The following is a 17,239-nucleotide window of genomic DNA, read 5'->3' on the forward strand; positions in this document are numbered from 1 at the left end:
TTGAGAAGAATGTGTATTCAGCTGCATTTGGATGGAATGTTCTGTATATATCTGTAAAATCTATTTGGTCCAGTATATCTTTCAAAGTTCTTGTTTCTTGGGTGATGTTCTGCTTAGAATATCTGTCATTGGCTGAGAGTGCCATGTTGAAGTCTGCTACTGTAAGAGTATCATTATTTAAGTATCTCTTTACTTTGGTTAATAATTGATTGATATACTTGGCGGATCCCATATTAGGGGCATAAATATTCATGATTGTTAGGTCTTCTTGTGGGATAGATCCTTTAAGTATAGTGTCCCTCTTCATCTCTTACTGTAATCTTTTGTATAAACTGTAATTTATCTAATATGAAGATTGCTACACCAGCTTTCTTTTGAGGACCATTTGAATGGTAAATGGTTCTCCACCCCTTCATTTTCAGGCTGCAGGTGTCCTTAGGTCTAAAATGAGTCTCTTGTAGACAGCATATAGATGGGTTTTGCTTTTTTATCCAGTGTGATACCCTGCGTCTTTTGATGGGATCATTTAGCCCATTGACATTCAGAGTAACTATTGAAAGATATGAATTTAGTGTCATCATATTTCCTATACAGTCCCTGTTTTTGTGGATTGTTTCTTCGGGCTCCCCCTTTCTTTTATAGGGTCCCCCTTAATATTTCTTGCAAAGCCGGTTTGGTGGTTACATATTCTTTCAATTTCTGTCTATCCTGGAAGCTCTTTATCTCTCCTTCTATTCTGAATGACAGCCTTGCCAGATAAAGTATTCTTGACTGCATGTTCTTCTCATTTAGTACCCTGAATATATCATGCCAGCCCTTTCTGGCCTGCCAGATCTCTGTGGAAAGGTCTGCTGTTAATCTGATATTTCTCCCCATATAAGTTAAGAATCTCTTGCCTCAAGCTGCTTTAAGAATATTCTCTTTATCTTTGAAATTTGCAAGTTTCAGTATTAAATGTCGAGGTGTTGAATGGTTTTTGTTGATTTTTTGGGGGGAGGGTCCTCTCTATCTCTTGGATCTGAATGCTTATTTCCCTTCCCAGATTAGGGAAATTCTCAGCTATGATTTGTTCAAATATACTTTGTGGTCCTCTCTCTCACTCAGCCTTTTCTAGAATCCCCATTAGACGTATATTCTTCCTTCTCAAGCTACCATTTATTTCCCTAATCCTTTCCTTGTGGACTCTTGTTTTTCTTTATTCCTCAGCTTCCTTCCTTTCCACCAACTTGTCTTCTATGTCACTCACTCTTTCTTCCACCTCATTAACCCTAGCAGTTAGAGCATCCAGTTTGGATTGCACCTCAGCTAAACTATTTTTAATTTCGGCCTGATTGGATCTCAATTCTGTAGTAAATAAGTCTCTAGAGTCCTTTATACTTTTTTCCAGAGCCACCAGTAACTTTATAATTGTACTTCTGAATTGAATTTCTGACACTGTATTTAAATCCACATTCTGTAACTCTGTGGCAGACAGTGTTGCTTCTGGTTCTTTCTTTTGGAGTGAATTCTTCCTTCTAGTCATTTTGTCCAGTGCACAGTGGCTGTATGAGTGAGCTGAGTCATAAATATCAACCTCTACCTAAGTAAAATACACCCTAGATGATTCCGAAGAGGTCAAAGACCAGAAAATAAAGGAAAAAGAAGAACCTTGATAGAAAGGAAAACTTTTCTCTCTGTAACATTCCAGCTGTTCTCTCTTTACATCTCAGGTTGAATTCGTAGGTGTTCAGTATGTTTTGAAAGTTATCTAGGTAAATTTGTGGGACCAGATGAGTTGAGGACCTCTACTCTTCTGCCATCTGCCACAATAGACACCTAATAAGGATTTTAAAGAAATGATCATAAAGATCTTCACCAGACTAGAAGAGTGGGTGAACTCACTTATAACATCAACAAAGACACAGAATATATTTTTTACAATCAGAGTTGAAGAATAATAACTAAAATGAAAAATATACTGGAAGGAATCAACAATAGATTAGAAGATACAAAAGAACAGATCGGCTATCTGGAAGACTGAGTAACGTAAAGCACCCAAGCTAAACAGTGAAAAAATGAAAAAAGAAAAAGAAAATAGAATAAGTGACCTCTTGGACAACATCAAGCAAACAAAAACATTACACTATAAGGATCCCAGAATAAGGAGAGAGAAACAAAGGGTCAGAAAAATTATTTGAAGAAATAACTGAAAACTTCCATGACCTGGGGAAGGAAACACACATCCAGATTCAGTAAGCACACAGTTCCAAACAATCTGAACCCAAGGAGGTCCACACCATGACACATGATTACAGTCTCAAAGATTAAAGAGAGAATTTTAAAAGCAGCAGAAGCACACAGTTATGAGCAATGGAAACCCAGTAAGGCTTTCAGCTGATTTTTCAGCAAAAACTCTGCAGGCCAGAAGGGAGTGGCATGATGATATACACAAAGTGATGAAAGGAAAAAACTTACAATCAAGGATATTCTACCTGTCAAGGTTACCATTCAGAATTGAAGAGGAGATAAATAATAAAAAATAACATAAAAATGTTTCCCAGACAAACAGGTTAAAGGAATTCATCACCACTAACCCAGCTTTATAAGAAACATTAAAGGCACTTCAAGTGAAAAAGAGGTCATAATCAAAAGTAAAAAATTGTGAAAATATGATGACACATACATAAAATGTGGAGGGGGGACATAAAAAAATTTCTTTTAGAATGTGTTTCAACTTAAGTCACCATCAACTTAATACAGGTTACTATATATTTAGGATGTTGTATATAAACCTCACGGTCAACACACACTACCCAAAATGTATAATAGATAAATAAAGATAAAGAAAGTGTAACACTTAAAGAAAATAAAAAATCACAAGGAAAGTGGGAAAGAAAAGAATGAACAGAGAAGAACTACAAAGACAATAAGAAAACAATTAAACTGCAGTAAGTACATACCTATCAATAATTACTTTAAATGTAAATGGTCTAAATACTCCAATCAGGGATCCCTGGGTGGCGCAGCGGTTTGGCGCCTGCCTTTGGCCCAGGGCGCGATCCTGGAGACCCAGGATTGAATCCCACGTCAGGCTCCCAGTGCATGGAGCCTGCTTCTCCCTCTGCCTATGTCTCTGCCTCTCTCTCTCTCTCTCTCTCTCTCTCTCTATGACTATCATAAATAAATAAAAAAAAATACTCCAATCAAAAGACATAGGGTGGCAAAATGGATATATAAAAAAAAAAAGACCCACATATATGCTGCCTACAAGAGACTCACTTCAGGTCTAATGACACATATAGACTGAAGATGAGAGGATGGAAAAAATATTGCATGCAGAAGAAAGAAAAAAAACCAGAGTAGCAATACTTGTATCAGACAAAACAGAATTTAAAACAAAGACTGTAACAAGAGACAAAGAATGTCTCTATAAAGGGACCAATCCAATAAGAGGATATTACAATTGAGTTGCATATGAGGACCCTAAGCTCGCCTCATCCCAGGAATACAACTAGATGACTATCAAATCATCCAAAATACCCTAGAAATTGATTTAAAGACTAGCAGAACAAATTCCACAACTAAAGAGGTGAGAAGAGGTGATGTGGCCAACTAAAGAGGTGGTGTGGCCAACTAAAGAGGTGAGAAGAGGTGATGTGGCCATCAAAGAAGGTAGGAGTGCAGAGATGCCTATTGGGAGAGAAACAGATAGTGACCAGAGAGATAGGGAGGGAAAAAATAAAAAATCATGGAGGAGGGTGAGAGATGAACTAACACACAGGGGAGTGCAAAGGGAAAACAAATCCCCAAAGCAAATCACTTAGAAAGCAAGAGGACATCACTGACTTTCCTAACCCAGAAACAGGCACAGAAACTTACACAAAATGAGAGGAAAGAGGAATTTCTCCAAATTTAAGAAAAGGACAAGGCCATGACCAGATATATAAGCAAAATAGATATAAATAACATGCCTGATAGAGAACTTAAAGCAGTAATCATAAGGATACTCACTGGACTTGAGAAGAGTAGAGAATATCACTGAGACCATTAACACAGAGATAATGAACAACATAGAGATAAAGGGCTCAATAACTGAAATGAGAAACACACTTGGTGGAATGAATAGCAGGCTGGAAGAAGCAAAGGAATGAACTAATGACCTAGAAGACAGAGTAATGGAAAGTAATCAAGCTGAGCAAAAGAGAAAAAAGAATTACACAAAACAAGACTAGACTTAGGGAATTCAGTGACTTCATAAAACGTAACATTAGTGTTATAGGAGCCTCAGAATACGAAGAAAGGGGCAGAGATTTATATGAAGAAATAAAAGCTGAAAAGGAATAGCTGGAGAAGGAAACAGTTATCCAGAACCAGGAGGTACAGAAAATGCACAACAAATCAACAAAAGTATATCTACATCAAGATATATTGTAATTAAAATGGCAAAATATAGTGATAAGGAGAAAATATTAAAAGCAGCAAGAGAGAAGAAGATAGATACATACAAAGGAAATCCCAAAATGTTATCAGGGTCTTTTCAGCAGATACTTTCCAAGCCAGAAAGGAGTAGTATGATATATTCAAAGGGCTGAATGGGAAAAACCTGCAGCCAAGAATACTCTATCCAAAAAGGCTGATATCCAAAATAGAAGGAGAGATAGTTTCCTGGAAACACAATAACCAAAAGAATTCATGAGCACTAAAACAGCCCTGCAAGAAATATTAAGGGGGACCTTATAGGTGAAAAGGAAAGACCAAAAATCACAGTACAAAGGTAGGAAATACAAAAGCAGTGAAAATGAATAAAATATCAATCAAGGAACTCACAAAATAAAAATATGTAAAATATGACACCATACACCTAAAATATGGGGAGAAGAGGAATTAAGAATGTTCAAACTTAAAAAAAAAAAAAAAAAGAATGTTCAAACTTAAATGACCATCAATTTAATATAAATTGTGATATGCAGAAGACATCATATACAAAACTAATGACCACAAAACAGAAAACATTAATAAATATGTAAAGGATAAAGAAAAAGAAATCCAAATATATCACTAAAGAAAACCAGAAAACCATGAAAGACAGAAAGGCAAGAAAGCATCAGAGAAGATCTTTAGAAATAACCATGAAACAAGTAATAAAAAAGCAATAAATATACACTATCAATAATTACTATGAATGTAAATGGATTAAGCTTTCCAACCAAAAAACATGGGCTGACAGAATGGATGCAAAAAACAATACCCACCTACATGCTGACTACAAGAGACCTAAAGATAACTGCATACAGAAAGTGAGGGGGTGGAGAAACATCTATCATGCCAGTGGATGTCAAAGGAAAGTTAAAGTGGTAATACATATATGAGATAAAACGAACATTAAAACAAAGACTGTAACAGGAAACAAAGGACACTATATAATAATAAAAGGAACAATCTAAGAAGATATAACAACTATAAATATTTGTGCACCCAGGTGTGAGCATCCAAATAAATAAAACAGTTAATAACAAACATAGAGGAACTAATGGATAACAATAAAATAGTAAGGAACTTTAACAACCCACTTACATTGATGGACAGATCATCTAAACAGAAAATCAACAAGGAAAAAATGACTTAGAAGAACAGACTGGAACAGATGGACTTAACAGACATATACAGAGCATTCCTTCCTAAAACAGCAGAAAGCAAATGCTTTTCAAGTGCACATGGAACATTTTCCAGAACAGATCACATATTAGGCCACAAAACAAGCCTCAACAAATTCAAGGAAATTGAAGTCATACCATGCATTTTTTTTCTGACCACAATCCAATGAAATTGGGAGTTAACCACAAGAAAAAAATCTAGAAAGAATGCAAATACATGGAGGCTAAATGACATACTACTAAACAATGAAGGGGTGAAGCAGGAAATAAAATAAGAAATTAAAAAGTACATGGAAACAAATAAAAATGAAAACACAAAGGTTAAAAACCTTTGGGATGCAGCAGAAGCAATCCTAAAAAGGAAGTTTCTAGCAATACAGGCCTACCTCAAGAAGTGAGAAAATTCTCAAACAGCCTAACCTTACACCTAAAGGAGCTAGAAAAAGAAACAAAATCTAAAACCAGCAAAAGGGAAATAAAAAATTAAATAATAAATAAATAAATAAAAATAAAACCAGCAAAAAGAAGAAAATAATTAAGAGCAGAAATAAATGATACAGAAACAAACCGAAAAAAAAAAAAAATAGGTCAATGAAACCAGGAGTTGGTTTTTGAAAGAAAAAAAAAATCATAAAATTGATAAACTTGTAGCCAGAATTATCAAGGAAAAAAGGACCAAAATAAATAAAATCACAAATTAGAGAAGAGAAATAACAACAAACACCACAGTAATACAATTAAAAGAAAATGTTATGAAAAATTATATGCCTAGAAGAACTGGATAAATTCCTAGAAACATAGAACCTACCAAAACTGAAACAGGAAGAAATAGAAAATTTGAACAGACTGAATTACTGGCAAAGAAACCGAATCAATAATTAAAAAAAAAAAAAAAAAAAAAAGCCTCCCAACAAAGAAAAGTCCAGTAGCAGATGGCTTCACAGGCAAATTCTACCAAAAATTTAAATAAGAGTTAATACCTATGCCATTCTTTGTGAACTATTCCAAAAATAGAAAAGGAAGGAAAACGTCCAAATTCATTCTATGAAGCCAGCATTACCCTAATACCAAAACCAGATAAAGACACCACAAAAAAAGAGAACTACAGGCTATTATCTCTGATGAACACAGATTTAAAAGCCCTCAACAAAACACTAGCAAACCGAATCCAACAATACGTTAAAAAAATCATTCACCAAGATCAAGTGGGATTTATTCCTGGGTTGCAACAGTGGTTCAATATTTGCAAATCAATCTGATACATCACATGAATAAGAGAAAGGATAAGAACCATATGATCATTTCCATGTATGCAGAAAAAGCATTTCACAAAGTGTAACATCCATATATAATAAAAACCCTCAACAAAGTAGGTTTAAAGGGAATATACCTCAATATAATAAAGGCCATAAAAGAAAAACCCATAAATAAATCTTCAATGGGTAAAAAGTGAAAGCCTTTCCCCTAAGATCAGGAACAAGACAGAGATATCCACTCTCACCACTGTTATTTAACATAGTACTTAAAGTCCTAGCCTCCACAATCAGACAACAAAAAGAAATAAAAGGCATCCAAATTGTTAAGTAAAATTTTCACTCTTTGCAGATGACATGAGGCTGGACAAAGAAAACCCTAAAGACTACCAAAAAACTGCAAGAACTGATAAACAAGTTTAAAACTGGCAAGATATAAAATCAATGCACAGAAGTCAGTTGCACTTCTATAATCTAACAATGAAGCAGAAGAAAGAAAAATCAAGTAATCAATCCCATTTATAATTACACCAAAAACCATAAGATACCTAGGAATAAGCCTAACCAGAGATAAAGGATCTGTACTCTGAAAACTACAGAATACTTATAAGAGAAATTGAGGAAGACACAAAGAAATGGAAAAAGATTCCACACTCATGGATTGGGAGAACAAATACTGTCAAAATGGCTATGCTACCACAACAATCTACACATTCAATGTGATCCCTATCAAAATACCACCAGCAGGGATGCCTGGTGGCTTAGCAGCTGAGCCTCTGCTTTCAGCTCAGGGCATGATCCCAGTCCCGGGATTGAGTCCCACATTGGGTTCCTTGCGTGGAGCCTGCTTCTCTCTGCCTATGTCTCTGCCTCTCTCTCTGTCTCTCATGAATAAATAAATAAAATCTTAAAAAAAAAAAATACCACCAGCATTTTTCAAAGAGCTGGAACAAACAATTCCAAAATTTGTATGGAACCAGAAAAGACCCCAAATAGCCAAAGGAATGTTGAAAAATAAAACCAAAGCTAGAGGCATCACAATTCCAGACTTCAAGCTATATTACAAAGCTGTGATCATAAAGACAGTATGGTACTGGCACCAAAACAGACACATGAATCAAGGAGACAGAACAGAGAATCCAGAAATAGACCCTCAACTCTATGGTTAACTAATATTTGATAAAGCAGGAAAGAATATCCACTGGAAGAAGTAAAGTCTATTCAATAAAGGTGTTGGCAAAATTGGACAGCCACATGTAGAAGAGTAAAACTGGATCATTTCCTCACACCATACACAAAAATAGACTAAAAATGGATGAAAGACCTAAATGTGAGACAGGAATCCATCAAAATCCTAGAGGAGAACCCAGGCAGCAACCTCTTTGACTTGGCTGCAGCAACTTCTTGATAGACATGTCTCCAAAGGCAAGGGAAATAAAAACAAAAATAAATTACTGGGACTTCATCAAGATAAAAAGCTTTTGCACAGCAAAGGAAATAGTCAACAAAACCAAAATGCAAGTGGCAGAATGGGAGAAGATATTTGCAAATGTCTTATCAGATAAAGGACTAGTATGCAAAAATCTATAAAGAACTTATCAAACTCAACACCCAAAGAACAGACAGTCCAATCAAGAAATGGGCAAAAGACATGAATAGACATTTGTCCAAAGAAGACATACAAATGGCCAACAGACACATGAAAAAATGCTCAACATCACCCAGCATCAAAAAAATACAAGTCAAAACCACAATGAGATACTACCTCACATCAGTCAGAACAGCTAAAATGAACAACTCAAAAACAGATGTTGGTGAGTATGCGGAGAAAGGGGTGTATATCCTCTTACACTGTTGGTGGGAATGCAAGTTGATCCAACCACTCTGGAAAACAGTATGGAGATTCCTAAAAAAGTTAAAAATAGAACTACCCTATGACCCAACAATTACACTACTACATATTTATTCAAAGGATACAAACATAGTGATTCAAAGGGGCACCTGCACCCCAATGTTTATAGCAGCAATGTCCACAACAGTCAAACTATGGAAAGAGCCCAGATGTTCACTGACAGATAAATGGATAAAGAAAACATGGTGTATATAGAAAATGGAACATTACTTGGCCATCAAAAGGATGAAATCTTGCCATTTGCAATGACCTGGATGGAACTAGAGGAAATCATGGTAAGTGGAAGAAGTCAGAGAAAGACAAATACCGTATAATTTCACTCTTGTGGAATGTAAGAAACAAAATAGATGAACATAGGGGATGGAAAAGAAAAATAAAATAAGATAAAAAACAGAGAGGGAGAAAAACCATAAGAAACACTTAACTCTAGGAAACAAACTGAAGGTTGCTGAAGGGGCAGTAGGGAAGAGGTGATGGGGTAACTGAGTGATGGGCATTAAGGAAGGCATTTGATGCAATGAGCACTGGGTATCATATGCAACTAATCCATCACTAAATTCAACTCCTGAAATGAATAAAACAGTATATGTTAACTAAAACGAGTTTAAATAAAACATTAAAAAATAAAAATAAAACTACTGGGATTACATCAAAATAAAAAGCGTCTGCACATTGAAGGAAACAACCAACAAAACTAAAGGCAACCTACAGAATGGGAGAAGATATTTGCAAATGACATAGCCAATAGAGTGTTAATATGTGAACTATATCAAGAACTTTTACAATTCAACACCAAAAAAAAAAATCAATAATCCAATTTTTAAAATGGGCAGAAGACATGAACAGATATTTCTCCAAAGAAGATATATATATGGCCAACAGGCACATGAAAAGATGTTCATCACTTATGATCAGGGAAATGCAAATCAAACTACAGTGAGATAACACCTCACACCTGTCAGAATAGCTAAAATCAACAACACAAGAAACAAGTGTTGGTGAGGATGTGGAGAAAAAAAGAATCCTCCTGCACTGTTATTGGGAATCCAAACTGGTGCAGCCACTCTGGAATACAGTATGGAGAGTCCTCAAAAAGTTAAAAAAGGAACTACCCTAAGATCCAGCAATTGTACTTAAAGATTTATTATTTGAGAGAAAGAGAAAGAGAGCATGTGAGTGGGAAGTGGAGAGGAACAAAGGGGGAGAATCCTCAAGCAGATTCCCAGCTGAGCACGGAACTCAATGTGGGGCTCAACTACTTTCTTACATCATACATAAATTCAAAATGAATTAAAAGCCTACATGGGAGACCTGAAACTGAACCACCCAGGGATCCCCTCAAAAAAAATTTTTAATTGAAACTGTAAAATTTCTAAAAGAAAACATAGGTAGTAATATCTTAAACAGCAGTCTTAGCAATATTCTTCTAGATAAGTCTCCTCAGGCAAGGAAAACAAAAACAAAAATAAACTACTAAGAATACATCAAACTAAAAAGCTTTTGCACAGGAAAAAAAACATCAACAAAACCAAAGGCAACCTACTAAGTGGGAGAAGATATTTGCAAATGATATATCCAATAAGGGATTCATATTCAATATATATAAAGAACTTATACAACTCAACACCAAAAAAACTCAAATAATCCCATCAAAAAATGGGCAGAGGACCTGAATCAACATTTTTCCAAAGACATAGAGATGGCCAACAGATATATGAAAAGATGCTCAACATCACTAATCATCAGAAAAATGCAAATCAAAGCCACAATGAGATAGCACCTTACACCCATGAGAATGGCTAAAATAAAAATGACAAGAAAAAGCAACAGTTGACAAGGATGCAGAGAAAAAGGAACCCTGTACACTGTTGGTGGGAATGTAAATTGCTGCAGCCACTGTGGGAAACAGTATGGCAGTTCTTCAAAAAACTAAAAATTGAAACACCATGTTACCCAGTAATTCTACTACTGGGTATTTACCCAGAGAAAATGAAAAATTAAGTGAAAAAGATATATGCATGCCTATGTTTATTGCAGCATTATCTGCAATAGCCAAAATATGGAAGCAATCCAAGTGCCCATCAATAGAGGAATGGATAAATAAGATGTGGAGTATATAAATATACAATGGAATATTACTCAGCCATAAAAGAGAATGAGATCTTGTCATTGGTGACACCATGGATGGACCTAGGGGGTATTATGCTAAGTGAAATAAATCAGAGAAACACAAATAACATAGGATTTCACTTATATGTGGAGTCAAATACACAAAAAGCAAAAACATACCCCTAAATACAGAGGTCAAACTGATGGAAGGAGGTAGGCAAAATATGAAGGGGAGTGGGAGATAGTCTTCCAGTTACCAAATGAATAAATCACAGGAATAAAAGGCATACAGAATATAGTCAATGGTATTCTAATAATGAGGTATGGTAACAGATGGTAACTACACTTGCAGTGAGCATAGCATAACACATAAAGTAATGGGAGTAGTATTACCTGCAGAACTTTTTTTTCCAAAAAAAAATTTTTTTAAAGACTTTATTTATTTATTCATGAGAGACACAGAGAGAAAGAGAGAGAGAGAGACAGAGGCAGAGACACAGGCAGAGGGAGAAGCAGGCTCCATGCAGGGAGACCAATGTGGGACTTGATCCCGGGACTCCAGGATCAGGCCCTGGGCCGAAGGCAGGTGCTAAACCACTGAGCCACCCAGGGATCCCCTCAAAAAAAAAATTTTAATTGAAGTATAGTCAACACGCAGTATTAAATTAGTTTTAGTAATACTACTCCCATTTTGATTATTAGCCCAAGAATTCTAAGTTAAATTTCTGGTAATCACTCAAACTAAGGTATACTGCCTAAGAGAAAACAGTTGATTGGCTTAGGATTGCAAATTCAGTTTTAAATTGAAAGTAAGCATCAAAATCAGAGATAAATGACCAAAAAAGATAAACTACAAAAAAGGTAAATCACAGGGATTTGACCAAAAAATAATATTCCAGGACAGATATATCAGAATAGATACATCTCAATGACTATCATTAATTATAGCACAAAGTAATGGACTGATGATCTTGAATCAAAAAATTATAGTGGTTGGAGTATATCCAATGTACTCAGAACTGAGGAGGCAATGCAGGGGTATCAAAAGAAGTACCAGATAATTACCAGGTATTCAATCAATATTTGAGTTACTTAAATTAGCTAAATGAATGGGAACACAGTACAGTCTCTACCCTCAGGAACTTACAATGTAGTAGAAAGATAAAACAAATACAAAAGAAACTTACTTATTAAATAATTTGAACACAGTTTACCCTCGAACAATGCAGGGAGTTAGGGGCACTGATCACCTGCACAGTCTAAAATCCACAGATAACTTTGATGCCCAAGAACTTACCATGAATAGCCTATTGTTGACCAGAAGCCTTATCAATAACATACACACACACACAAAAAAAAAAAAACATACACAGTCAGTGAACACATTTTTGGCAAGTTGTACGTATTACATTCTGTATTCTCACAATAAGCTAGAGAAAACATCATGAAAATCATAAAATACATTTACAGTACTGTACTATAAAATATCCACATCTAAGTGGACCCACAAAGCTCAAATCCATACTGTTCAAAGGTCAATTGTATGTCAAGTTAAGAAATCACTGAAGTTCTTGAATAGCTGAAGATACACAACTGCCAACTGATTGAAGATAAATTTAAAATAATTTTTAAGGCATCAGGAAGCCTGCTGTAGAATTTAGATCTGACTTTATTACTTTTTATTTTTATTACCTTTATCACATGGCATTTATTTAGTATATCCTATTCACACCTTTGCACTGACTTGACATATAAAATTAAATCTGTGTACATAATGTTCAGCTCCAATAAAACTGTAAAAAAGATTACTTTTAAAATACAGTAAATATATAACACATATTTTGAAATAATAAAAATCAACCTGAATTCAGTGACATTTAAAATATCACATTATTCCCCACAGAAGTGTTCAATGTAAAATAAATGTTGCCTGATAGTCTACATTCAGTTTGTGTCTTTACCTCTATTTTCAAGCAAATACTTTCTTTTTTTTTTTCAAAGATTTTATTTATTTATTCATGAGAGACACAGAAAGAAAGAGGCAGAAACAAGAGGGAGAAGCAGGTTCCATGCAGGTTGCCCAATGTGGGACTCAATCCCAGGACTCCAGAATCACACCCTGAACTGAAGGCAGACACTCAACCACTAAGCCACCCAGGCATCCCACAAATACTTTAAAATTAGTGCTCTGCTCCTTATAAATCTCCTTTTTTTAAAATAACATCTGATTGTTTTTTTAATTTCCATATGCAATGTAATGTTTAAGCACGCTGCTTGGGATGCTCGTTCTAAAAAAACTGTTGGCCAGTATTCAGAATATCCTTTTGGTTTTAAATACTGGTCAGGAGAAACAAATGATGTAAAAATACATGAATAGTTTTCTATTACAGAAATGAAAACCTGATTTGCATCCAGAAGTGCAAGAGGTGAAGAGATTTAACCCTTTCCCCAGATGATAGGGCAATATATGATATATTGCTTCAGATATTTGAGAAGGCTGTGATGTATTTTTATACTGACATAGAAAATTATAAATTACATTGAATTAGTATCCATAATCACTATATATATATATATATTATGGATACTAATAATATATATTATATATATATATATATAGTGATTATGGATACTAATAATATATATTATTAGGCAGAAATTCCAAGGGCGGGGAATGCTTCGGTCATTAAGAAACCGCCTGTGAGCGAGCCAGGTGAGCACAAGAGTCAGGTGAAGCTGCGACTCCCTGTGGGGTGGGGCACAGTGGGTCAGGGCAGAGCAAGGAGATATATATATATATACACACACACACACACACACACAAACCAGTTCTAAAACAATTCACTGGTTTAGAATTTATGAGCGGAAAGCTCACAAGGTACAGGAGACATTTTATTCATTGTTACTGCATATTTATTCATCGTTTATATTTCTAATGTTTCGGGGTAAAAATCATATTATATTCATTCACACAAAATACTCATAATTTTTAAGTAGTTTGCTATACTGTTTTGCGGGTTAAAAACACACACACACACAAAAAACCCTGCTTCTATTTCCTAAGTTGATCAGATCTATGCAGCTCATTCCTATACCAGATGCTAAAACCTTAAGGTTAATCCTCATCATCTTTGAGAATTTCTATAGAATGCGTCAACTATACTGCACCTATATTTATAAATTATATTGCCCAGCTGCTTAATCAGGACTAATGCACTCAAAGAAACTAGATTCTAAATTCATGCCAGGTAAACTGATGTTTTTTCCAACCTGTATAAAAGTTGATCTTCTAAGGCATATGGAAAAGAAATACAATGTTTAACTGGCAGGACAGCTTAAGTACTGACAACCGACCAATGCCCTACAAATACTCCTCTATTTTGCCAATGGGCTGAAGATTAACTTCGACAGCATCCTGCCTGATACAATGAAGTCAATCATGACAATTAGATCATATGATGTGTGTGACTTTTGAGATAAAATATTTAAATTAAAATAGTGTCTGTTTCTATCACTTGCAAATGTCTATATACTAAAATCTCTACAGTCTATAAGGTACATACCATTTAGAAAACACAACTGGTCACACATTGCTCTTTTCAAATATACTCATATAAAGATGGAAATCAATGTTTGTAGCATCAACAGGTTTAATTAGCAAATTAATAATTATGACTGTCAAATCAATAGCCAAAGTGTGCCCTTGATTGTAATCAATATTATGACTAACTAATCTGTAAATTATATCACGAGTTGTAATCCCCCATCCACTACTAGAACGTGCCCTGTAATATATGGTGATTCTAAAAGAAACACAACTGCATGTGCCACATCAATAGGTTCTCCAAACCTCCCAAGAGGGATATTTTTCTTTAAATGTTCTTCCTTCAAGTCTTTCGTCATATCTGTGTGAACAAATCCTAAAAAAGAAATGTTTATTTAGTTGAAAAGCATAGACACTACGATATCTGCTCAATTTTAAATAAAAACAAACTTGCTCCTGAAAATTTGAGATTTTTAACAAACTTGTTTAGGAAATACAGAGTTCTGCTAGCAACCAAGTAAAGTCTACATTTTTATTCAATTTAACTCAATGAACACTTACTGGACACAAAAACATCTGACTCCGAAAACTTGGCCCAACTCCTAGCACAATATAAGCAGGTAGATACAAACATGAATAAAAATTACATTCCTTAGGTAACCTGTAGTTTACAGAAGAAACATTCTCTTGTTCCCCTAAATATAATAAAAGGTCATCTGGTGAATACCCTTATACACAAAGTACCACAAAAAAGTAATTTTCACTTGATTGGGGGTAGTGGGGTCATAGGGTTAGAGGGAAGAAAGGTGGTCATGTGAACTGATTTGGCAGTTCTGACAAAAATTAGTTTCATTTGGTATAGCTAAGATAGCTGATGGTCAGAAAGACCAGTATTTCCAATACTCATATAAGAAAAAAATCTTATGGAATAATCTTATTCTGATGCAAGCATATACTAAAAACTCAAAATTTAACATGGCATTGGTAAATGAAATGAAGCTTGAAGAGAACATTTTCTAATATATATGATTCTGTAGTATAAAGTACCACATAATATGCTAAACAATCAATTCTTAGTGACTTATAGATATATGCCAGAACTACACATTTTTAAAGAAAATCTAGTGAGATTAGTCTGAGGCAAATACATATTACCAATAAAATACCCAACTTACACAATCAGTATACTGTACACTACCCATTTAAACTTTTATAAGGAAAGCAAATAATTACTGCTCATGAAATTAACAATAAAAAATATTAAAAAATAAAAAAATATTTTTAAAATTTTAAGGTCATGAAAAATACACAGACTAAAAGTCAGACACGTGAAGTGAAAGTTAAATGTCAACCTCAAGAATAGTTTTTTTAAAAAAAGCTTTCATATTGGCTTGTGTTAAAATGAAATCATTTGTAATTCAAACTGTAAATCAACCTAAATACAATGCCATTTAAAGTATTAGGATAGCCCTTCGGCCCCAGCGGAGGAGCAAGGTCGCGGAGGACAGCGGGCGTGGTGCTGCAGTTCCGCCGTCTCGGGGACCGCTGAAGGTCGCAGGACCTTCAGCGGCGCTATGTTGGGACAGAGCATCCGGAGGTTCACGACCTCTGTGGTCCGTAGGAGCCACTATGAGGAGGGCCCCGGGAAGAATTTGCCATTTTCAGTGGAAAACAAGTGGAGGCTACTACTTATGATGACTTTGTATTTTGGATATGGATTTGCTGCACCTTTTTTTTTTATAGTAAGACACCAACTGCTTAAGAAATAAGGATGTTTTAATTGAGCCACTAAACAGATGTGAAAAGGAACATTTTAAGAGGTGCAGTCTCTGAAAAAAGGATCAATCAACTCTTAAAAAAAAAAAAAAGGATCAAACTCTTGAATTCAACATACTCAACATGTTTGTAAATAAACTTATGGCATGAATCTTTAAAAAAAAAGTATTAGGATAAATGTGAACTAAACACTGTATTAAGAATTAACATTTAAAAAAAAGAATTAACATTAAGGTCACTAGTTTACTTTTTTTTTTAAGATTTTATTTATTTATTCATGAGAGATGCAGAGAGAGAGGCAGAGACACAGACAGAGGGAGAAGCAGACTCCCTACGAGGAACCTGATGCGGAACTTGATCCCAGGACCTAAGGATCATGACCTGAGCCAAAGGTAGGCGCTCAACCAAGGAGCCACCTAGGTGTCCCAGGTCACTGGTTTATTATGTAATACTCTTAGTATTTATTTCACTTTACCTTAGGTTTCATTTATAAATATCTAAACAGTTTCTTAAAAGTCTTATGAGAAGTAATCATTAAAGTTTTCTATCATGAGCTTGAAATAGTGACAGCTTTCTTAGGGAAAAAGTAGTAACAAGCTGAATGTCTTTCAAAAAAGGAACTATTTAAAGAAATCATGGTATAGCCACACAGTAAAACAATATGCAGCTATTAAAAACAATGCTATGAAGGACACTTAAATGAGGAAAATAGTATTTGCATATTAAAAAGGAGCTTATAAATGCATTATAATCCCTTTAAAAAGTAAACAAAAAATATATACTAATGACTAAAACAACCACCAAAATATTAACAATGATTATCACTAAATTCTAGAATCACAAGTGATGATTTTTACTTTCTTCTCTGTACTTGTCTGTACTTTCCAAATACTTTACAATATATGTATATTATTTTGGTATTCAAATAAAAAGTTACTGAAAAAGATGCACAGTACTAACTTCAGATTGTCTGTAACGAGGACCTGAAATAACAAAATGATGTTACATTATT

General features: G+C 34.8%; 2 protein-coding genes across 7 annotated transcripts in view; one reads left to right on the forward strand and one right to left on the reverse strand.

Annotated features, from left to right (window-relative positions):
* The window catches only part of CBR4 (carbonyl reductase 4), a 208,017-nt gene that overhangs the window by 172,828 nt on the left and 17,950 nt on the right, over positions 1-17,239 (reverse strand). The window contains exon 5 of one of the 6 annotated variants that reach the window (XM_025462829.3): positions 12,559-14,827. The exons of the other annotated variants lie outside the window; for them this stretch is intronic. Within the exon in view, the coding sequence (XP_025318614.1) occupies positions 14,649-14,827 (179 nt within the window). The 3' untranslated portion in view covers positions 12,559-14,648. Of the gene's footprint in view, positions 1-12,558; positions 14,828-17,239 lie in introns of those variants that run through there. 6 annotated transcript variants of the gene reach the window in all.
* Positions 15,942-16,385, forward strand: LOC112669591 (cytochrome c oxidase subunit 7C, mitochondrial-like). Its single transcript, XM_035716204.2, has one exon. The coding sequence runs from the start codon at positions 16,026-16,028 to the stop codon at positions 16,218-16,220; it is 195 nt and encodes a 64-aa protein (XP_035572097.1). The 5' UTR covers positions 15,942-16,025; the 3' UTR covers positions 16,221-16,385.

Source organism: Canis lupus, chromosome 25 (genome assembly GCF_003254725.2).
Source record: "Canis lupus dingo isolate Sandy chromosome 25, ASM325472v2, whole genome shotgun sequence".
In the NCBI taxonomy this organism is placed as follows: Eukaryota; Metazoa; Chordata; class Mammalia; order Carnivora; family Canidae; genus Canis; species Canis lupus.